Genomic DNA, 25,795 nt, shown 5'->3' with positions numbered 1-25,795 from the left:
TCTGAATCGAATAGTATATACGATTTTGGTTGATTTTTTGAAACTTTTCCTTTATAATTTTCAGTATGAGGTCTAGGAAAAATTTCTTATTGCGTGGCTTAGAACAAATTGGACTTCGGATATCTTCAGGAATTACTAGAAAGAGAAAGTCGGCACAAGACGCAGTGTCTTTCTCTAAAGGATGACGTCTGTGCGTATCTCCACAGACAGATTGTGATTTTTTTTTTCCGTATCAAACGACTGAAATTCTCTTTTTCCTTGATTCTCATTTCTCATTTAGAGTTATAAATAATATCATCAAAACTTTAAAAAAATCGACCCTGCAATATAGGTATCAAAATATTGCAAATTTTCTAAATCGGAAAAATAACTTATCGTGTAAAGGGCTTTTTTTAAAAAAATTTACGTCTTCGTTCAAAAAAAATTTTTGAACAATTGATCGAAAAAATAGTTCTCACGATATAACTAACAACTACAAACTTTATCTATGAATAAGTAACTTATTGTTAAGGAAACATCCTCCAAACAATTTTTTCTTTGTTTATAAAACATTACTGACCAAATGTTTCAATATTATTTTTACGCAATATATATAAATTAAGTCGTTGTGATGCTTAAGATTTGAAGCAACATGTAATTGTAAGAACTTTTTTTTTTTATTAACTTTATATCAACAAATACTCGAAAAAAAATCTTGTGATTAAATTTTTATAAATAATGACATTTTTATAAAAAAAAAGTCAGATTCGGAAAATTTGCAATCTTTTAATATCTATATTGCAGGGACGATTTATTTAAAGTTGCAATGATATTATTTACAAGTAATTGAGAAATGAGAATTAATGAAAATGAGAATTTCAGTCGCTTGATACGGAAAAAAAAAATCACAATCTGTCTGTGGAGATACGCACAGACGTCATCCTTTAGAGAAAGACACTGCGTTTTGTGCCCACTTCCTCTCTCTAGTAATCCCTGAAGATATCCGAAGCCCAATTTGTTCTAAGTCCCGCACCAAGAAATTTTAAATTTGAAAACATTTTTTCGGAAGTTACCAATTTTTTTTATGGATGATATATGATTTAGTAAGAGAATAAAAAAAAAATATTCGTAAAAATATTGATTTTCTGTCAAGTTACAGCCTTTTGTTTATACGCGCGCAGATAAAATGACGCGCTTTTTTGTTTTTCGCGCTTCAATAATTTTTATCTAAGCAACTATTCGTCGTAGAGACTTCGGTCAATATTTATTTTGTCCTTATCGACCATTGTCTATCTTACGCACACGAAGTAAAACGTAATTTTTTTTACTTAATTCTTTAAGTGAAAAAAATTTATTTTTCACTCCCATCGTTAATAATATTGTTAAGAACGGTTTTCAGATAATTTTGTCCCAGCTTTTCTCTGAAATAAAAGCTCTAAACGCAAAATAAAGACACAGACCCGATGCTTTACTCTACGAACTAGCGAAGTGCACTTGAATTTTTTGATAACTTCCATTTGTTTACGAGAAAAGCTTGGACAAAGTTCCTATTTAATGTACAAGTGCAACAGAGATAGTACCGTTTATCCAGTTGAGTGCGAATAGAGAAACAAATGAAAACGCGTCTTAAGAACCAAAATCTTTTAATTGAATTATCTTTTTCAATTCTCACTATTTTTATAATAAAACGATTTTCTTATTTCTTGCGATAACAATACTGAAAAATTTCTTTTTTAGTTTAGATGAAACTTTCTCGTATAATACAAGGTAAAAACCAATTAAAACAAAAAAAAAATTGATTTATTTTTTCCGACTCATGGCTATTTGCTTATGCGATCTCACGCTCTAGTCATAAATTTTAAATAATAATATACTCTCTCGGTAACTATTCATCGTAGATTAATTGATAAGGGCACATTTTATTCATTATTCTTTTCTCTCAAATTTGTTTGCGACATGTTTCGACTCATTCTTATAATAAATTTCGAGATATTTTGATTCCCAGCTCATCGCAAAAAAAAATCATTTTTAAGCCATTGAATTTCTTGACTCAATCATTTTTTTAAAATGTTAAATATATTTTCCCGAGTATTTAAAAAAAAATTTTTGAAAATCGGACCATCTAAAGTGAATGTCGTGAACAAGCCGCTTTTTTTCCAAGGTGACTGGACTAGTTGTTCATGACGAGGTCTGATATGTTCTTGATCGCCTTACGCACTTGCATAGTTTAGTAAACATTTGGAGAAACCTATGTGAGTAAACATTGAAACGAGGAAAGAACAGATGCTCTTTTAATATATTTTAAACATAATTACAAATATATAAAAATATATTTTTTTTTTTTTGTAACAAGCGTTTTTTTTTGTATATTTAATCTTTTTGGGAAACTATTACAATAAAATATTATTTTTGGTCAGATAAAAATTAATTTGTAAATAATAATAATAATAAATAACTTCATAATAATTTACACTGCAAAATTCTATAGAAAAAAAAAATTATCATAATTTCTAAATATTATGATAACCATTACCATAATATTATGGTAACCATTCCCATAATATTATGGTAACCATTTCCATAATATCATGGTAACCATTCCCATAGTATTATGGTAACCATTTCCATAATATTATGGTAACCATTCCCATAATATTATGGTAACGATTACCATAATATTATAGTAACCATTACCATAGGTAAATAGTACCGATTACCATAATTCCATAGGAACTATTCCGATACCGTATGGGAATTATATCCATAATTATAGGAATGGTTACCATAATATATATGGATGCCGTTCCTATAATCAACATTTCAAAAAAACCAGTTACCATGCAGTTAACCATTCCCATAATATATTGTAACTGTTACTATAATTTTCTCTCCGTGTATATGTACAATAAAATTGAATGTACAGGTTTTCACTGAAACATTTGTCATTGAAATATTAAAAAAATTTTTCAATAAATAAAATACAATATAAACTCGAAGTATATAATCAATCAAAAGTTGGTTAGCAGACTTGACATTGAATCCACAAATTGTGTGAGAATGAGTGAAGATTTCAAAATACAAGTGAGCAAGATCATGTCCAATGGACCCCCCATTTTCCACTTGATCATAAAAATTAAGTCTATGTATTTTTTTTTTGAGTAGTCAAAAAGAAAAATGAATCCCCTAAACGATATTTCATAATTTTCATTTTAAAAATGATTTTTTTTACAATGAAAATTTTGAGTACTTTTAATTTAAAATATTGATTTTAAAACGACTGCTGAAGATAAATTCATGAAATTTTCAGGATTTATTGTCAAATATCTATATTTCACAAAAATATTAATAGCTTAAAATTATTTATTTATTATCCTATTAGAAATTAACTTTTAAGTAAACAAATTAAAATTTCATTGACTTCTTGGTAACAAAAATGAAGTTCTGTTTCATCGGTTGCATGCGTTATTTATTAAAGTTTAAGATCCCTAAAGAAAATTCCACTGCTCGCGATTAGTTTAAACAATACACGGAGAAAACGAGTCCCGAAAATATAGTAATAATTACAATATTTTAGTAAAATTTACTAACAGAAATGAATTAATACATTTCATTTTGTAATTATTCCAAAACGTTTAGTAAAATTTACAGTTCAGTAATTATTACAATATGCAGATTTTAAAAATTCCTATACGTAATAGATTTTTTACTATCATGATTGAATTTTTTTTAAACAGAGTTGTAAATTTTATTACATTCATTTTTAATAAATACAATACAACGGAAAGTATATTTTACAAAGCAATATAGTAAATATTACATTGCTGAGATTTGATAAATTATTGAACGGAACATAAATTTTACTATTCATGAAATAAAATTTACTACGTATATTATGAATTTTATTATGCGCATAAGAAATACTACTAGATAGTATACAAAAATTACTAAACGTTTAGTAATTTTGTACTATGTTGAAACCATATCGTTGTAACCCGGCGTGCGCTCCACTCAGTTCTGCCCAAACGGCTTTGGAATAGTGTGTACTGTTAACCTGTCTTCAGGGAGCATAACCTATAAAATTGTATAGTGATTATTTGAGTGAAGGTGAAATATATATGCATGTGCTTGTGATTAAGAAAAGTGAAAATGGAACTGCCGGTTATAGACACTCCTTTGGAATCTAACAGCATGTTGAAATGTAAGTATTGGATTTAATGATTATAAAAAAATTGTCACGATATATTGTCAGGTTTTTTTTTCCTACCTTAGCTTGATTTTTATTTAGATATGTTTTGCTCTTTTTTTTTTTTTAATGATACAAAAGTTAGCCTACATCTAATATTTTTTTAACTTTTTTTTAAATAATAAATCATTAAAGAAAAATTATTTCTAAAAATTATACATGAAGAAAATAAAAAAACTCAACATGCAATTTTTTGAAAAAAATGACCGTTTACCTTGTATGATTTATTTTGACACACAAGTGATTATTTTTTCTTTATTCAGAAAATAATTATAGAAAAAAAGAAATAAGGATGAACTTACCAGTCAGCAAATTTTAAAAATTTTCTGGCTAATTCCAATTTCACTGTACACAAAAACTATCAAATTGTGTAAACAAGTTTTAAAAAATTTTCTAATTAAATTTTTTTTATTGCTTTCTTTTATGATAACGAATTGGTTGAGTTCTTAAAAAAATTAATGCATGTCTGTTAGGATCATCCTCATGCGACAAAATTTTTTTTATTAAACAATTGTTGGATATTATTGTTTTATATTACACGCTACACTACTGTTTCTATTTTATTTAAAAATGTAGCGTATGGAGGTGCATCTTATGACCTATTAACAAACAATTTTGCTGTAACCAATTCATCTTCGTCGTGTGATTTTAATGATCATGAGGTATATTTTCAACCTTTTATTAAAAATATTTTTCATCCGGTCATTATTCGTTCTTAAATGACAAATTTGCAAATAATTAAAGCATTAATTAATTAACAACTATTTTCTTTATTTTACAAATTGATTTTTTTGGTAACTCGAAACTAAGTCAAAGTCAGTGGTGCCTTAAGAATCCTGAGAATCCTGGTCCAAAGTCATAGCAATTGTAAAAAAATTGTCATATTCATATAATCATCACTTTTTAGCATATGAAGTAAAAGGATACTTTGTAAATTATGAGAAACTACCATGGTCGATTCTAAAAAACGGGTTTATATCATTCAAAACGCGGTTAGAAGATGGCAAAATGTATATTTCTAAGAGATGGTCCTAATTATTATGTTATTATTATTTACTTTTTAATATTTATTATATCATTATATATAATCATAATTAATGTCTTTTCCTACAAATACACAACATATTGTACTATGACAATAACTTTTTAAATTAAATGTTTTGTTATAACAATAATAGCAAATTGAATCATTTATTTATCCTTTATAGACTCACTGAATTTTTTATGATGAATAATTTTTAAATTAGATAAATAGTTATAAATCTAGTTAACACTAAATTGTCAACTAGTGTACAGTCAACTATGCTCGAATCAATGATTTCAAATTAATTAATTATACCTTAAAAATGTAATTGTTTATAAATCTTTATAATAGTCACATATATATATATATATATTTGTTTATAAGTATGAAAAGATTCATGTATTAAGATAAAAAAATCCATTATGCATTTATTAATAATTCGTATAAATATATTATTTTTTACAATCAGTTAATTTTAATTCTTACTTTTCAAATTACGGAAGCTTATTGTAATTATTAATTGCAATTATTCCTAAGCAGGTTTTGTACTATTCCATATTTGCGATGTATATTTTACTAAAGAGTATAGTAAATATTCCAATATTCGTACTTTAAAAATTACTAAACGATTTACAATTATTCCTATGCAGGTTTTGTACTATTCCATATTTGGGATGTATATTTTACTAAACAGTATAGTAAATATTCCGATATTCGTACTTTCAAAATAACTAAACGACTTACAATTATTACTAATGAGGTTTTATACTATTTCATATTTGAGATGTATATTTTACTAAGCAGTATAGTAAATATTCCTTTATCCGTATTGTAAAAATTACTAACCACGATAAGTAAAATATACTAATGTGATTAATAATATTTCCTATATTTTCAATAGCGGTTCAACATTACAATCTAAATATAGTAATTTTTACCCATATTTTTTAGTAAAAATTACTATATTTTTTTCTCCGTGTATGCATTTATTTATCACCCCGCACTGGGTGCCGGGCGCTCTCGACACAGTAGTACGCGGCCGAGCGTCTCAGGCTATATTGCAGCTTTAGTCAGTCATAATTAAAATAACAATTAAAAATATTGTTATTAAACAAATTTATTTTTTTAAACAATGTCATGGATAATATGATAAAATAATTTTCTATTATTAAACTAAAACAGATAAAACTAACTAATAATTATTAAAGAAATTATTTATTCATCATGAAAACCTATTTTACCGTATTATTCATGAAATTGTTAAAAAAAAAAAAATTTATTTCATAATAATATTTTTTGGTTTTTTATATTTTCAAGTTTAATTAGTAGTTAATTTTCCCTATTTCAGTTTAATAATAAAAAATTATTTTATCGTATTATCCATGACATTGTTTAAAAAAAAAAAAATAGCTTAAAAACAATATTTTCAATTATATGACTGACTGAAGCTGCAATATAGCTTGAGAAGCTCGGCCGCTCACTGTCTTGAGAGTGCCCGGCACCCAGCGCGCGGTGATAAATAAATTCATATTATTTAAACTAATCATGAGGAGTGAAATTTTCTTTAGGGATTTTAAACTTTAATAAATAAAGCATGCAACTGATGAAAAAGAACTTCATTTTTGTTACCGAGAAGTTAATGAAATTTTAATTTGTTCAGTTAAAAATTAATTTACAATAGGATAATAAATAAATAATTTTAAGCTATTAATATTTTAATGAAATATAGATATTTGACAATAAATCCTGAAAATTTCATGAATTTATCTTCAGCAGTCGTTTTGAAATCAATATTTAATTAAAAGTACTCAAAATTATCATTATAAAAAAAATTATTGTTCAAATGAAAATTTTGAAATATCGTTTGGGGGATTCATATTTCTTGACTACTTAAGAAAAAAATACATAAACTTAACTTTTATGATCAATTGGAAAATGGGGGGTCCACTTGACGTGATCTTATTCAAGTGTAATATTATTAACAGCTTCATTATACCCGCTATTTGCTGGAGTTCTTTCAAAAACCCAATGTGGTTCCACACATACATGCATATACTAGGAATTGATGACAGTATAGTATTTCAACGGCAACTAAGTTAGAATTGGAAGACTATACAGTGCGCGCACACATACACTCTTCTATAGTAATATATGCGTATAGTTGAAGGCGCTACCCCTTGTCATATAGATGGAATAGTGAAACGCGTCACGGGCCACGCGTGTCTTGTGTTTTTTCATTATTACCCGGGTGACACTCACGGTGAGCGGTTCGAGTCAAGCTAGTATACGAACAGTTGAGTTTTTAAATAAAAATGAAAATGGAATATGCACTCGTTGAAATACCAGAAGAATCAAATCGAAGGGAAATTATTAAAATTATTCAGATCTATGATTTTGAAAAATTTAATTCACTAAATAGAAATCAAGTTTATCGTTTTAAGAAAGGCGATAAAAAAATTAAATGTATGATATTACAAGTCGCTGGTTAGTAATTTCGAGAAATTTTTAATTTTTTTTTTTTTTATTAATTTGTTTTTCTATTTAAATATTGTAATTTATAATCATCAGTCAGTTCTTATGTGTTTATTAACAAACAAAATACTACTATTACATACAAAAAATCAAGTATATGCAAATATACAAATAATTTAAATGGTTTTATATACAGGTTTAGAATAACTTTTTGATCACTATCGATTCTTTTTATAAACAATATTAAAAATGTCAGTTACTTGTAATTTTCAATACTATTTATAATTGTTTCATATTTCACGCTTTTTAATGAAACTTTTTTTTTTCCTTAATGGCCATCGTCCCAATTGGGCCACGTGCCAGTTTAATAAAACTTATAAATCATAATAAATTTGTTATTAACAATTTTGGTCTGATAAAGATGACAATTAATAAGCAACTATTTTAATAAATAGTTTTTAAAATTGGCAGCAAACGTACTAATTTTATGAGATACTTGTGAATAGTTAATAGTCGTATATTACACTCTTGTTGATAAACCCATTCTCAGAATCATAGTAAGAATTACATGAAAAAAAAAAAAAAGTTTTTCTTGTGCTTATTAAAAGTAAATAAAGGACTTTACATAATTTTAACGCAAGATTAAAATTTGCTGATGATTTTACTTCTTGTTCATTTATTTTTTTAAACTTAGTTATCAAATGAGTCTCTCAACTCAACATTATAATAAACCCTCTATTCTAATACATTTTGACATCAATTTTACAAACTTTATCCAAACTTTAGGAACTAAGGAAGCATTGGAACATTATAAAGGCCGTATTAGTCGTCCTAAAATTAAGAATCCTTCATCTTTTGAATCTTCTGAAAATGAAGAAGCATCGGTAGCCTCGAAGGCTAAAACTTCTAGAAAAGTAAGCAACATTATTTAAAACATAAACTAAATTTTTCAACAACGAATTGCTAATAGATGCAATTTTTTATTGCATATCTTTTTTTTAGAAAAGGAAATTAAACGAAACTTTAATAAACAGACAACGAACTGAAGAAATAATTAAGGCGTATCAAATGACTCAAGGAACTACTGAAGATGTGGTAAATATTCAAACATAAAAAATAGCAGTAAAATTTCAACAAATTAATTTTTTGTCCATTGCTTATAATTAAATATTTTACTTCATAAAAATTGCAAAAAAATCTGGTGGTGTTAATATTCATTCAAAAGAAAAAAGACAAGAAATTGATGATGTTTCTGTGAGTGATGGTGATAACATAGGAGGAGAGAATTCAAGATCTGAAGTTGAAGATTCAGGTGCTGAGGATGAAAGAGATGAAAATATTCATGAGACCTATGACAGTGAATTTGAGCGACGATCTACTATTATTGATGACTCAGAAAACGATGGAGAAACAGAAGAACAATTAGATGTTCAAGACCCTGTTAACTTGAGACCTTATAATAACCAGGTACAAATTTTAAAAATATATTCCGAAAATGTTTTTTTGTTACGGATTTTCTTATCTTAACTTCAGTACGTCAATATTTGTCTCCAAAGGAGGAGGTTTTCTCACTTTTTATAATAATTTATAAATTAGTGTGCCAGTGAGTTTAGGATAACATAAGATTTACGATATTTTATTTGAAATTTTATAAAATTAAAAAATTGGTATGTGTACCAATCCAAGTTTTTCGGATACGTTGGGAAATTTTTCAAATTATTATTTTTAGATACTTAGACGAGTTATAGAGTTTTGTTTTCTTTTACTACTATAGATGTAATTCACAATTATTATAGAAAAAAATAATGAAATTAATTTATTTAACCACAAGTAATTCAATACTAATCTTTTAAGCTATTGACGTCAATAAGTCAGTCTGATGCATTATAATTTTTTGAAGGCCTGATTAAAAGTTTTTATATTTAGTTTGTGAATCTAAATTTATTGTTTTATAATAGGACACGAGTTTGTAGACTTATGACGTATAAGAGTGTGACTTCTACATGAAAATGTAATAAATAAAATATTTTAATTTCCAAAGCAAAAAAAAAACTAATCTCACATTCAATAAGAAAATCAATTTTTTATCGAAGCATGTAACACTTGCGAAAAGACATTTGAAAAATTGTAAATCGATTTTGAAGTTCACACTGTAAACTAATAAAATTTAAAAGCATTTTAGTATATAGATTTTTTAAAAGTGAAGCAAGAATGTCTATTTTTTAAAAAACTTTTTTATACTAAGAGTACAAAAAAATATGATGATAAAAATTGGAGAAAAATACACATATGTCAGTTGAGTTCTTGCTAACTTATTGCTGTTATCCATCATAATAATTTCAATTTTTTAAACAGCCTGATAAGGAAATTAGGAAAAGAGCTATTTTTATATTATCTACAGACTATTCAAAAATTTCAAAATTCTTGTGAAAAAAGTATATTTAAAAATCTTATGAAATTTCATAAAATTTTATCGGCAGTAATTATTAATAAAATAAAAAAAAAAAAAAAAAAACAAAAAAGAAACTAAAAAATTGTCACGATATTTTTATATCGCGGCAGTCTCGCATAAGGTCGGTGAGCAACAGAGGGCAGCACACGCTGCTCATACATCTCATCCGACATTGTATTATAATTATTGTGTGTTTACATGTAAGATTTTATTTAATTATTGTGTTAATAATACGTTATTGATTTCTTAGGTATAAATTGTATTGGAAGTAGGAGATTTCAATTATAAATTTGTCGCCATTTGGTATTTTGTGTAGATAATATAAACCCATTGGCATTAGTTTAGCATTTTGATAAATCACATAAAGGAAAATACATTTACCGTATTAGCGTGCAACCAAGGGAGTTGAATAATACGTAAACTGTAAGTACTTTTTGGCTAATACATTGGCGTGTAATTTTGGTTCCCGAGTTGGTGATCATTTGTATATAGCCTAAGCGTAAGAGAGATAGTAAATTCTGAGTATTAGTAACTGGTCATAAACATATGATGGAATGCGTGAATGTTATACTCAGTAAATACGAGTACAGTCAGTGAAATTATTCAGTATTATTTTACCAAATGTTGTGTGGTAAATGTCTGGTTATTTTTCATTATGATTTATTAATAATTTGAGTTATAAATTATTATTTATTTGAGTATTATTTATGAATTATTATTGATTTGATTTATGAATTATTATTAAGCTGAGTCATGAACTATTATTTACTTGAATATTGATTATGAATTATTATTAATTTGCGTATTAATATTAATAATTTGAGTTATTACTTATTGTTTAACTGGATAGTGAGTGTAAATTATTATTAATTTGCGTATTGAGTATTATTACTTTGAGTTATTAATTATTGTTACTTTTTATTATTATTATATTAAATTTGAGTTGATTCCTCAAATTATTATTTAATTATCACGTGAGAGTGATCAGGGTATAAAAACCCTTCATAATTATATTAGTCAAGAGGTGATATTTATTTTATTATTTGCGTCCAAAACCAATATTATTTTGAAATACCGTAAATTCACCAGTGGAATTTACGGGGAATTTGTACTGGAGAATAATTTATCTATTTCTTTTGTTTATTTTCATGTGCGAGTGAAATATTAAGTATTACCAGAAATTTTATTATACAATACATTTATTGTTTATGTATTATTATTATTATTTGAATTATAATTATATATGCGCATACTATTAGTATTATTTTCTTTTGTAAGTAATGTACTATTATTTTTGAACATTATTTATGTGAGTATGCGTTATATATTGAACTGATTATTTAGTAATTAATGGATAATTAAAACAAATGGTCATCAACCCGGTATTTATTTAATTTTATTATTTTAATTACTGCTATCTTTCTTGCTATCCTTATTCCTAAATCTGAAATCGCTATCCTGTTATTTATTTTATTTTCATTTTCATTTTTCTCCGTTGTGTTATTTTTGAGTTAATTTTGTTCGTGGGGCACACGAACTGGCGCCCAACTAGGTTTTCTAACCCAGCCTGAGCAGAGCAGCCAGTCCAGGGAGATTCAGGATATCTCCAGGTGGGACATTTGTTTTCTGGGTTTATTTTATTTTTCAGTTTTCGACCAACGGAGAGCCATAACGGCTATTGAGCGCCAACCACACTCCGCCGTGGGACGCGTGAAATAGTAGAGAACGTTATAAAATACAATCAAATTCTACTTTTGATGTAATGATCCATTAAAGAAGTTTGGGAATCTTACTTTTGGGCGGACGAAACAATTATTTCTTTTAGTAGATTTTTTATAGAAATTTGGCTATTGCATTTGTCTTTATGTTGAACTTTCTGAAGAATTTTGCCACAATGTATCATAATTCGTCGCGTAGGTTCCAAAAATACCATTAGTTCAAAAAGTTATGCATGTGTTGGGCTGATTAATAAAAAATTAAAAAATTTTTTTTTCCTCCCTTACCCCTTGAAACGCTAGTGATTGCCGACTAAAAAATTTTTCCAAAAGATGGGTTGTCTATAGGTCAATTCTGAGCAGTCGCTATTTTAATTTTATTTTCTCATCTAATTAACATTAAAAAACTTTTTTTTTTTTTTTCATGAAAAGGTTTTTAATTATTCGTAAGCTACTGAATATTTCAAAAATTTTACATAGCTCTTTAAAGCTGATTTCTCAAGCGTTCCAAAACTATATGATGATTCAGTATTATAAAAAAAAACGCCAATAAAAGCTCTGAAAAGTTCATTTCAAAAAGACATTTTCAATATTTTTTTTTTTTCATCTTAATTAAATTAATTGCATGCAATACTTATTGACACGCATTCGGAAGCATGTAAATTGATGTAACTAAGTTGCAAGAACAAAATTTTATTAACAATGTCTTTTTTAAATAAAAAAATATTTACTTTTCAAAGATATTCAATTGGCGTTTTTTAAAATAATTATTATGACTTATCATAGGGCTTTGGAAAACTTTAGGAATCAGCTTTAAAAACCTATGTAAAATTTTAAAAATATTCAGTAGATTACGAGTAATTAAATTTTTAATGAAAATTAAAATTCTTTAACGTCCATTTGACGAGAAATAAAAATGTAAATCGTGACCCCTCAAAGTTGAGCTAGAGAATTAATTTTTATTGGGACGATTTTTTTTTCGGCAACCACTAATGGTTCAGGGAATAAGAGCAAAAAAAATTAAATTTGAATTTGTTTCGAATCACTCTAATACCCCGTATAAAAAAAAATATTTGAAATAAGGTTGAAAGAGTGTTGACTATTTAAAACTCCAAATTGTGACACAATGACAAATTTTTTCAAACGATTTTTAAACTTCTAAAAATAGAAAAAAAAAATTGACTTAATATTAGAAATAAATATTTTCGACTCATATTTAAGAACTTTTTTGACGCTCCATTAAAATTGTTAGGTTTCACAATCTTTTTCAGTGCGCAATACGTTTAGAAAAAACTGATTTTGAACTATTTCTATTTATTGATTTATCTCTTGAATGTTCGAAAGTTTAATAAACGTTCAAAAAAAGTCAAACATAGTGTTGTGTTTTAAAGTTTAGAATATTTACCACTTTTCAGCCTTTTTTAAGAATTTTTTTTAAACGGGATGTATGAAAATATATTGGATTTCACAACGCGATAATATGGACATAATAGTGTTTACAACCTTAAACGTTAATAAATAAATTTCAACATGTTTTTTTTTGTGTAAAAATCTAAGTCAAGTTCGAAGACAAGCCAAATCAGTCTATTTGTTTAAAAGTTGAGGGTTTTTAATGTCTTTTGGATTAAAATAAAAATCATTTTATGTCAATTTCTTTCTATGTAACTTTTGAATAAAAAACGATAGCTTATTTCTGTTGAATTTATTTGCAAGCTCGTGCAATTAGCTTTAATTTTTGTTATTTAATTTGCCATTTTGACTACTTTTTCACATAAATTAATAGCTGAAAATTTTCGGAAGCATTGAAAAATTTTTTTTTACAGCTTTAGTTCTCAAAATATCTTTTGATGCGTTACTGATAAATTTCGTTCGTTGCATCTTGAAGCTAATGTAATGAGCTTTTAATTACACTGCTATGACTTTATCTAAAACTATATCGTTTATTCATGGTGACATTCATCAGCACCAATATGACTAATTACAAATATTGAGTCTTGTGGTCTAGACAAAGTCAAAAATTCTAATCAAATCTGAATGAAACTTGGCACCAATTTTTTTCTGGTTCATTCGTTTGACGAAATTAAAAAATGAGCTTAATCGGTAGATTAGCTTGAAAGTATTAGGAATTTTTAATTATCTAGATTTGAGAATAAAAATAATTTTTTATTGATTTATCTGTGAATTACACGAGCAGAAAATAATAGTTCTGATTTATATGCTACAATGGTGACCATTACTATATTACATAGTAACAATGATTTTTGAGAAAATCCTGAGTGAATTTGCTGGGAAAACTCTTAGAATTGTGGCAAAAATATGAGTGATAGGGCATTCGACGCAGAATTAAATTTTGAGCAAGATGCATTTTTTTATAATTCATCAAAATTTAAATTTTTTATTAACGAAAGACACAAACAAAATACAAAATCTCAGCTTTTCGTCAATAACTCAATAACTATGAGCGATATCGAAAATTTAAAAAAAGATTCTTAAAGAGGAGGATATTTCTGAAAAGAAGTATCGACTCCCGGAATTCTAGCTCCATAAATAATAATTTTTATTCAATGTTGAAAATGGGATTCCGCGTGACTGCTGTCACATAACACGTCGAAGTAAGAGTAAGACACCAGCCTGAGATTTTTCCCAGCAAATTCACTCAGGATATTCATATAAATCTTCATTATTATATAACATTGTAATGATTACGATTCTAGCATTTGGAATCAGAACTATTGTTTTCTCTTCGTGTACTTTAGAGTAAAAATTTATAGAGAAATATCATTAAAGGTATTTTGAAGCTCATCTAATTAGCTTCAACTTTTTTTCCTTCACTTGCCGTTCTTAAAACTTCTTTACACCGATTTCTGACCTTGAAGTTCATAAAAAATATCGACAAATTTTTTTTACGAATTTTTAGTTGAAAGTTTGAAACTAAATCAGTAAATAATAAGAAATTTACTGATTTCATTTTGGATGCCAAAAAGCCTTTCTATTCATTAATAAAAAATCCTGACGAGCGCTGAGCTTATGAACTTGGATCCATCTTTTAAATTCTTGCTGCCCTCCAATGCACTTACATACGTGATTGTAAAAGAATGGAGAGTATATTTATCAAGATGTTAAAGAATAATTGACAAATAAATTGAAAACCTGTGATCTCACAGTAGATTTTATCATTTTTATTGTTGCTCGAAAAGCTAGAAAATATATTGACACCAATGTTTTCGAGCTTAAGTAGCTCGAAAACAGCGAGAATTTTTGGGGCTGGCCGGCAAGGCTAACCGATAGACAGATTCTTTTTTCACCAATTTCGTGGTATTTTATGAGGCTTTTTTGGTAGCTCATAGTAAGTTCAATGATTTATGGCCTGTGTGCAAAATTTGAATGCAGTAAAATATTATAATATCTATCTAAAGCCTGATAAAATATATAATCCAATGAAATAAGTATTTCTCAAAATTTTATAAAGTTGTATTAAATCATATAAATTTTGTAGTAATGCAGAAAATTCGAATGCCGTAAAAAAAATAATAAATTAAAAAAATTGTAATATATTGTGAAACCCTTAAATACCGTACACTGAGAGAACAATTTATTTGAGCCAAATAAATAGATCTATTTGACTGAACAAATCATTTATTTCATTCAAATATATATTTGTTTGTAGCCAACAAATGGTGTTCCAGTGTTACCATTCAACTACAAATTTATCAACTATAAACAAATCATTATTTCATTCAAATAAACCATATCTTTATCTCAAATAAGTATTGATTGAGTCCATTTAAATATGGGTTTTATTTGCCTGGAATATATCTTATTTGGCTCAAATAAATTGTTCTCTCAGTGTATAAAAATATAAATTTTGAAAAATTTTTGAGGGATTTCATGAAATACTGTAAAGTCGTTATTATTTTTCATACTGCATTTTAGTTTTATAAATTTTTGTAAACTTCTATTGATGTATAAATTTATGAAATTTCATGTGTAACAGGGAACTTTGAATTTTCCGCGCTCCATTGCCGTGATTTTCTATCATGTGCGCGGTCGATATAATCTATTATTACCCCAGGGTTATCCGGGGTAGAGTGTGACTGTCGTCCCGCGCGGAAATCGTAGGGGCTTGTCTGTCAGTCCCACTTAGTGATAAGTAGGGGTAGATAATTTTCCGGAAGTTGCCGAATTCGGTCGAGTGGGTGTACTATGATAAGTGAAGAGAAAACCCAGGCCGAGACACACAACCGGGGAAGACGCCGAACAACCAAGACGCTCTTCATCAGTCATTTAATTAATCAATTTTAGACTTGGATTCTTTTGTGGAACCAAGCGATAATTGTATTAACTATTAGTGATATCAGGCCGTTAGCCGGTACCCTTGATAACAAAATATTAATTATTTGGAAAAGCAGGTGAAGGAGCCAACACCAAATAGAAAGAAAGACGAGAAACAATAGAAGGAAAGACGCGAGACAAAGCAGGAGAACGCGACGAACGAGACGGAAAAGGATCTGACGAGAGACGGTGAAATAAAGAGAACCGCATCAGAAAGTAATCAGGTATTAATTAAATTAATTATTTTAGGCCGAAGCCAGAATATTAATTTAATTTACAAATACTTAGTCGTTCGTCGAGGTATCCGCGTTTAGGCCCATAGTCAATAATTAATTAGTTATAAAAGTAATTTATTAATAAAAATTAAGCCAGACGGTTGTCTAACCGGGTCCAGGCCTATTGCCGGGTCCAGGGCGTTGTCTTAAAATTCCAAGCCATCGCCGGAATTATATGCGTCGTAGAAAATTCTAGGCCGATCGTAAACGAGCCAGAATTTTCCATCATTTAGTCTGCGTTGTTACAATTTAAATATTAATTAAATTAATTAAAATAACCAAATTAAATAGTAATTAAATTAGTTAAATGGACCAAATTAATAATTAAAGTAAATTAATAATGAATGAAATTAGTTAATAAAATTATTATAACCAATACTCGATACAAAGGAAAATCTATAAAGCAAAAAGTCGAGAGAAGTCGAGCGTTGAGTAAAAGAAACTGAGTTGAGATTTTCTAACTAAAAAGACAATATTAATTCTCGTAAAATTTGGATCAGTATTATATTGAAGAAATAATGTTAGTTATTGGAAAGGAGTTAAATTAAAATTAATTAATTAATAATAATTCTTCTTCTAAATTAATTAATTAATTTACTAAGTGCTTGGCGGGAATAACCATTTTTAATTCAGTGTGTGAGTAAGTCCAGAGGACATGAGTGCAGTGTGTATAGGAAATGAATTTTAAAATGTATAGAATAGTAATAATTAATTCGGGAAGTAACCGATTTTAATTATAAGTCCAAAGGTAGTTGGCAATGTTCTAATCGAGTGTGAGAGTGTGTGTGATGCCAAGGTAGTGGCTAATTAGTCTTAAGTCGCCAAAGGTAATTAGTAGGATTTTATTTGGTCAAAGGTATAAGGTCAAAGGTATAAGGTCAATTGGTTAATAGTTCTAAGGTCTAAGGTTATAAGGTATTAGGTCTAATAGTTATAAGGTATAAGGTTTAAGGTCAAAAGTTATAAATTTATAAGGTTTTAATTGAAAGGTTGGTAATTAATAAAGTGAATATTATTGTAATAATTAAATCTAAGTTATTTATAAAATTACCCTTCCTCTTCCTTCTCTTACAATTAAATTTTACACCGACCCTGAGCATTAAGAACCGGTTCTGGAAGACCGTTTAATCCTTCCAGTGGCGCCCTTAAAAAGGAAATTAAGGACGACCAGAGTAACAGCACAGCCCTGTTATACATGACATTTTGTTTTTACGAGTTTCGTAAAGAGCATGAAAGATACTCATTCTGACAGTTGAATTTAGTTATTTCGACAAAGGTATTTAAATAAAAAGAGTTGAATTTGTCAAACTCAATATGCGATTGCTAAGTAGTTGTGTACAAATTAAAGCTGTTCTTATTTTAAAGTGATAAAAAAAATCTACTTTTGCAGGCTGAGCCATCTACGTCCGGTAGAAATTTAATGCCGCAGAAAACTCCATCAGTACCAAATAACGTAGTAAGCTTCATATGAATTTTCTTATTATTCGAAACTTATTATACTATCAACCTTACTAAAACACATTGCTTAAACTTTAAATTAACTTTACTTTTCAGGATTTTATTTTAAACCAAGAAGACCGATTGATATCAGAACTCCGGGAACAATGTCGGCAGCAGGAACTAGAAGCAAAAAAGTGGAAACAGCAGGCTTTATTGGCGCGGACCTCCCTTGAAAAGCATCAACAAATACTAAAACAACCCCCATAACAACAGCCGCAAGAACCCCCACAACAACCCCTACGACAACCTCTACAACGACAGCCGCAAGAACCCCCACGACAACCCCTACAACAACAGCCACGACGACAATGTCAACTTCAGCAACCACCGTTAGGTCAACAACTGCCACAAGAAAATGATTTTCATGATCCGAATAATAATATAGATTTTTACCGAAATTATCAATTTCATATCGGCGACAATTTATATATCTCCAACGCCGCATACCGCGAAACCGATGATGCTGATACACCATCAAAATTTATTACCATCATGGCACATGCAATATGGGGTACGCGAACGTTATCTACGCGAGTGGTTCGTGTTCAGTCCAACACCGGTCAGAGAAATTATTTATCACCACGGAAAAAAGAATTATTGTCATACCACTTTGAAAAATTCTTAAACAACAGAAATTATAGTAATGAGAGAATTAGGGCAGAGAGGAAAAATTTAAATACATATCTGGGAAGAGCGATTACATCTGCTAAAAATAAAGAGTAGATAGGCAAGGGGGTTTCTGTTCCAATTAGCATCAAAATGGGTACGATCTGTTGTATCGACTGAGGGTAAGTTAACGATTGATGATAATGTGTCGGCTGTTGGTGTGCTTATTTGGGGCCTTTTTGACATCATTTTAATGATAATTGGCGTTATTTGGCAGTGTTTTTACCGTCTGAGCTCATTGTGAGCTTATCTAGGACCCTTTTGAGCTCGTGTCCGCCATTTTAAGCTTGTATCAGCCATTTGGAGCTCGTCTTATTATAGATGGCGCCTTGTGGGTATATTTTGAGTGGGAAACTTTGAAAACAAAATGACACCATAATGGCGCTCAAGGCTGATACTTTCTCAGTCTATCAGCCTTGAGCGTCATCACGGGGCCAATTTACTTTCTGACCAATGTTTGATACATTCAAACTCGGTGTAGTACGAGCACTTGCGAGAAGCCATGCCATCTAGTGGTTTAGTTTCTTTTCCCTCTTTTTTGGCTACTGCGTAGTAGATGACGTCATCCAACAAGTCTGAACTGGTTTTTTCCTTTGTTCTATTTCAAACTGCTAGATGATGACGTCATCCGACAAGTCTGAACTTGTTTTCGGCCTAGAGTGGGGATACTGAGCTGAGCGTTGAGCTCACGAGCTCGCAGCAGTCAGTCTATATCGAGGAACGTTCTAGTTAACAGCTTGTGCTAATGGATAAAAAATTCAGTGAAAGTGAAAGAATTTTTCTCTTACATAACCGGCCATACACCGATAACCTCGACGACATTATTGAATCGTTATTTGGTGACGTGCCTCCTGAGGATATTGGAAAATTTATCAATGATGTAATTGGGTTTGCAAAAAATCTTGAAATTATTGAAAGTGCGCGAGAAGTATCGTGTCCAGGCTGTGCTGAAAAAAGAAATTTAGCACAGAATCTATTTGAAATTAGTAAAAAACGGAAAAACTACAATTACGTATACTTAGAAAATCATAAAAATGGGTCCTCAAGGTATTAACTTTTATAGACTTCATGTATGCATTGATGAGTGTAACCACGATGCTCAAATCGAATTCGAGGATATAAGCAGCGAAAGTGATATTTTCGACGACGACGCTTGTATCCCTGATTCCTATTATTTTAGGAAAACGAATGAAGAAAGAAACAAAGAATTAGCAATTCGAACGAAAGAAATCGAATTACAATTGTCTCATTGGAAAGAAATATTATTAAACTTCAAAGATCGCAAAGATTATGAACAAACCTGTCATGAAATCACATTTATATTAACTAAGTTATTGTTTAAAGCTAACAAACCGCAATAATAATGGACTTGATAATTGATTTTGTGGGTTTCGAGATGCCTGATGGCAGATTTGTGATAAAAGAACTTTGTGCTACTGATATTTATGATAAAGTGGGTACATATGGTCTTGCACGATGTGAACATTGGTTGTTTGAACCACATTTGGATCAAGTTGATGTTGCTGTAATGCAGAAAAGTGTTGATCATCATAAGCTTCACCATTCAATATCATGGATAGCCGGATTGCTACCATATGAATTATTGAGAGACATTCTTGAAATTATGGTCAAACATACACGATACTTTTACGTACAAGGTGAACAGAAGAAGAAATGGTTTGAAGATCTCATTGACCCGGCTGTACCAATTATCGATTTAGAAAAACTGAAATTTTTCTCACTCTATCAAAAGAATGATTTCTTGAAATATCAATGTCCATACTATGCATATTACTTGAAGAAATTGGATACTTCATGTGCATTTCAAAATGTCCAAGAGTTCAAGAGATGGTTCTGGCATTTTTATGGAATTCAACCAACATACGAAAAGTCAGTTCAGATCTTCAATCCGTTGGGGAATCTATTTTGTATGGATGATCGAGACATCGTATGCTTTCATGATACATTTATCCTTGAAAATGCAGCCCAGCAAATTGATTTCGTTTGGCACAAACTAACAGAAGAATTAAAAAATAATGAAAAATTGATTGGCTATCAAAGGTGTCGGGATCATTATATATTCCATGATGATATTCCTGATAGCTTTGCATATCCATTCAAAAAAGATCGCTCTAACTGTATATTTTTAGGTTAAGAGAAAAAAAACTATATTTTATGTAAGACTAAATGTATATTTTGATGTTAAGAAAAAAGACTATATTTCATGTAAGACTAAATGTATATTTTGAGGTTATGTAAAACTAAAATGTACATTTTAAGTTAAGAAAAAAATATCTATAGTTTATTATGTATTTGAGGTTATGTGAAATGAAAAAAATATTTCAGGTTATATAAGACTTAAATGTATATTTTAGGTTATAAATAATAAAAAACAATGTATATCAATATAAAATAAGTTTATTCATTTATAAATGTAAGTTTTTTAATTAATACAGGTTCAATAATTATATTTAATTTATTAATTCTTTGTTTAAATCGTTCTCGATCTCTTGCTGCTTGTTCCCATTCGCCTCTTCTTGCTTGCTCGTGTGCAAATCTCCATACATACATGTAATGTATGGTGGGCGTTGGATTAAATTTAACAGTCTTCATATTAGTTTCCGTACGATGCTGCTTATAGGATTATACTCGACTATGCGATCATGTATAATGAGGCAATAAGCTGATCTCTGCGCAGGAAATTGATTTGTAGATTCAAATTCCAGACGAACGTCCACTGGTCCAGATTTTATCGATTCGTTTTGTTTCGAGCAATCGATAACATACAGTGGTGCTTGTTCCAAAAATTTCTTCTTCGTCAACAGTGGCTCAGGTTCTTTGTTGTAGTATGAAATTTGGAAATTTATATATATATCATACAACAGAGCATATTGATTGTTTGCAATGTTGAGGTTTAAATTCCCATAAGGATAACTCTGAGAGTTTAAAAATAATTTTATATCTCTGATGTTGCAGTGATCAAATACGCTGGCGTTTTTTGTTGCATCATTTTTTCTTGCTGTTTGAAATCCAAGTATCACGAAACGTGGTTTCTCGAGCTGCGTAGAAGTTTTGACAGCCCAAATGTGCTTCGAAGTATTAGGTAATAGTGGATACTCGTACAGCTCCCAAGCTCGGAAACTGATTGAGATAGCTGGGTCACTTGTAATATAATTCAAAGCTTCAATTTTTTGTTTATCAGCCATAGTCACATATGGTACAATCCACTCGATTTTTTGCAGCATAATTTTAACAGCTTCAGCATGAGCTCCAGCAGCAGGTGTAGCCACGTAGGCATTTAAATCAGCATTTGATCTTATTAAAATCAATTCATGCTTTGCATTTATGACAACTTTATGGTAATCTTCAGCAAATCCTAGCAAAACACTCAGTGGTATAGATACATTAAAGTAGCTATTGTCATTGTGTAATTTGTTAACAGCTTCATCCATAATCCAGCCTGAGTTCTCGAGTGTATTTTGTTGAGCTGGACTCAGTGACGTGTATCCTTTCATGAGACTTGTGATGCCAACATTTTTGTTACGATCAATCTCAACACCATTGAGCTCGTAGCGTATTTCTTCAAACATATGACATACTGTCATATTTACCATGTGAGTCGTTGCACTTACAGCTGTACCATCAGACTTTGTGAATTTTCCGTACACATGCAGTGTACTTTTACTTGGAAGTAGACATAAATCTTGATGTTGAACAGCAATTCTTATTTCATCGCTGTTGTTGAATGTTGATGAAGCATACGGGAGATGAGCATGTGCTTCATAGTGTGCAATCGACTCATCAAAAATGATTTGTCGTTGAATATTTAAGATTTCTGCCGCCATGGTCGTATACACGTCAAACAACAAAAATAAATTTTTATTTTCTTAATTTTCCACGTAATTTTAGTCCTAGGCTCTGAAGAAACTGAGCGTTCTGATGTGTTAACACCTTGTGAGGTACTCGGTGAATGTTGCTCGACCATGTTGCTGTCGTTTTATACCCAGCACCACTTTTTGTCTCATACACGATACCCATTATTTTATAGACTTTATATGCAGTCTTATGGTTATCGTCTCACCTCTAAAATTAGCCAGTTTTCCGTCTTGATCAACAATTCTCAGTCTGAGATTTTGTATTGCTTGTACGGTGATCGGCAGATAAATGACGTGAGATGGCAATTCAACAATCTTATACCCTGGTGGTACACTTGGAAAAAATTCATGAATAGTGTGAACTTTGTGCTCATTTATATAAGCGCCTGATGTGATGTTGCACTCAACCCTCAGAGCATTGAGTTTTAATATCTTCACTGGTAAATCTGATGAGTGAGTTTTATGTGGTGCTAGCTTTCGATTTGCAAATCCCAGTAGTCCACCAATAGAATCTTGAGGTGTAAAATTCACAAATTGATCACACTTAACTTCACTTCGCAATTCATTATTATTGGCTCTGATGCTGATGCTGAGTCTTTGTAATTTCTTTTGAATGTATTTTTCAATGTCGGTGATTTCGTAACTTCCTGTTGGTATTGTCAATACTCTCTCTTCAACAGTTTCATATTTTCCAGCTTCTGTATTTTCACTCATTGTATTATCTTCAGTTACTGAGACATTGTTATCAAACTTTGTAATTATTGCTACATTTCTTTTAGCTCTTTTTTTCTTGACTATTTTTTTCTCATCAACATTATTTTTATTATTTGTATCAATTTTTTCGATATCAATATTATCCATAGGATAAGAGACATAGAATTTATTAGCACCATTATCAATATTAGGTATTGAATTAAATGTTAATAACTCTACAAGTCCCAGGACATAATTTTTATTTGGTGATAATTCAATTGGTGGGAAGTAGTTGGCCTCCAACACGGATGTAGATCTCGTTAACGTTAATGTGACTCGGCCATGACTGATGTGTTGTACACAGAGTCACATCAATTTATAGTTGTCCAATGAGAAATTTGAGACACAAATGTCCACATATAATTATATCAAAATCCTGATATCTTTTGTGATTATATTTTACGCTACCAACATCGAGATATTCCATAAGATCTTGCGGTGGTTGTTAATTACCAAAACTGTCAAAGTAAACAACTTTATCATTGTTTTTCTTGTAAGCAACCCAATGAGTACCAGGTCCAAGTTTATCATCAAGATTAATAATAGCTGATTCATTTTTTTTTGGTCCAGCTTCAGGTAAATCATTTCTCATAAAAACACCACGAAAGTTTGGAATTTTTAGAGCTTTAGCGTATTTCAGTAAATCGATGTTTGTGAGTGCTCGATGTGGTAGCTCTACTTGTTTTTTGACTTGCATCCTCTGCCTGCTGGATATGGTCTCAAGTATAAGCCCATACCACGTCTGTAAGGTCTCAAGTATAAACCTTTACCCATGGATATTTGTTCCATTTTTAAATTATGTCGTTTGCTCTCCTCCAATCGATTTTTAGCAGCACTTGCATCATTTACAGCTTTCGCTATACCAGCTGCACCTCCAGCCAAAGCTCCTGTTGCACTCAGGCCGGCAAAAAGTGGTATTAAAAATGGTAGTACACCACCAACTTTCGATGGAACTGGTAAAATTCGTGGCAGCCTGATATTTTTCTTCCCACCAGATTTTTCAACGGCCTGACTAGCACCCTTCAACGCTGTTTTAATTGGATCACCTCCAGGAGTCATAGAATTTTTGGCAGCTGTGACAACTTGTCTTAGTGCTACTTGTTTCTTTACACTAGTCTTTCTCTTGCTAGTCTTTCTCTTGCCAGTCTTTCTTTTGCTAGGCTTTCTCTTACCAGCTGCTCTCTTCATCAACCCCATACCGAATCTTTTTTTCATCTTCATGATTTTATTTACACTCCACGCAGCAGCTTTTTCACCAATACCAGCGTCTTTTGCTCGATAACGTTGCCACGCCTTCTCAGCAAGTATTTGATCAGCCTCGTGACGTGCCACCAAATTTTCACGATTATATGACTATGCGATATCGTGTTCTTTACACGCAGCATCCAGAGGATTAATTCCAGGATCTCCACGAGCTAATCTCTTGGCTAGTTTTGTACCTGGTCCACAGTACTGATATCCAGGTATATGTAGTTCAAATGGTAGCTCATTGATTATACTGTTTACGAAACCTCTACCACTGGTCTCTACACGTCTGCTCTCCATAGTAGCAGCATCATGACTAACTTAAAATTATATAAAACCTGGTACTTATAGCTCGCTGAGTGAGTTGTTGTTGTGATCGCAAACTATCAACATGGAGTTTAAAAGTCAACAGGCCAAGTTGCCAGTAATAAATTTTGATCAAATTGTTCAAGGTACAGGAGTGAAAAAAGTCAAGAGACACGGTGCTTTATTGCCAAACAGTGTACGTGCTATATTTTATGGCCCATCAAATTGTGGAAAAACAAATGCTCTGCTCTCACTCATCATACACCCCAACGGCTTGAGATTTGATAATATCTATCTCTACTCAAAATCTCTGAACCAGCCGAAATATAAATTTTTAGAATCACTACTTAAACCAATATGAGATATTGAATTTTTTACATTCAATGAGCATGAAGAAGTACTGAAACCGGAAGATGCAAAACCAAACTCATTGATGATATTCGATGATGTTGCTTGTAAAAAACAAGATCATATCAGAGCATACTTTTGTATGGGTCGACATAAAGATGTTGACAGTTTTTATCTCTGTCAGACTTATACACGTATCCCTAAACATTTGATACGCGACAATGCGAATTTTATAGTTCTCTTTCGTCAAGATGAGATGAACTTAAAACATGTGTATGATGATCATGTAAATACTGACATGTCATACAATTTATTCAAAGACTTGTGTTTAGCATGTTGGAATGGTAAATATGGTTTCGTAGTGATTGACAAAGACAGTGAGCTAAATAGTGGAAGATATAGAAAAGGATTCGACTGCTTTATTAGTATAAATTAACTTGTACTTGAAAAATAGTCATCAAAGATTAAGTGAACTTTAACCCATCAACATGAAGACCGAGGAGCTTTCAAAGCAGAGAGATGTCTTACATCAGATATCCCAGGCTAGTGATGCTATCCGACGAAAGCACAGAATGCTTAAGTTGGGTAAAGACACAGCTGAGAAGGCAAT

The 25,795-nt window shown here is 30.2% G+C and overlaps 2 protein-coding genes across 3 annotated transcripts in view; both read right to left on the bottom strand.

Moving 5' to 3' along the window:
* LOC103575582 (uncharacterized) overlaps positions 1-25,795 on the bottom strand; it is a 127,125-nt gene that overhangs the window by 63,019 nt on the left and 38,311 nt on the right. The gene's annotated exons all lie outside the window — the stretch shown is intronic.
* Positions 21,268-22,503, bottom strand: LOC128667353 (uncharacterized). Its single transcript, XM_053737019.1, has one exon. The coding sequence runs from the start codon at positions 22,501-22,503 to the stop codon at positions 21,268-21,270; it is 1,236 nt and encodes a 411-aa protein (XP_053592994.1).

Source organism: Microplitis demolitor, chromosome 2, assembly GCF_026212275.2.
Source record: "Microplitis demolitor isolate Queensland-Clemson2020A chromosome 2, iyMicDemo2.1a, whole genome shotgun sequence".
Taxonomy (NCBI): Eukaryota; Metazoa; Arthropoda; class Insecta; order Hymenoptera; family Braconidae; genus Microplitis; species Microplitis demolitor.
The sequence above is the reverse complement of the archived record's forward strand: the minus strand, read 5'-3'. Positions and strand labels throughout refer to the sequence as shown.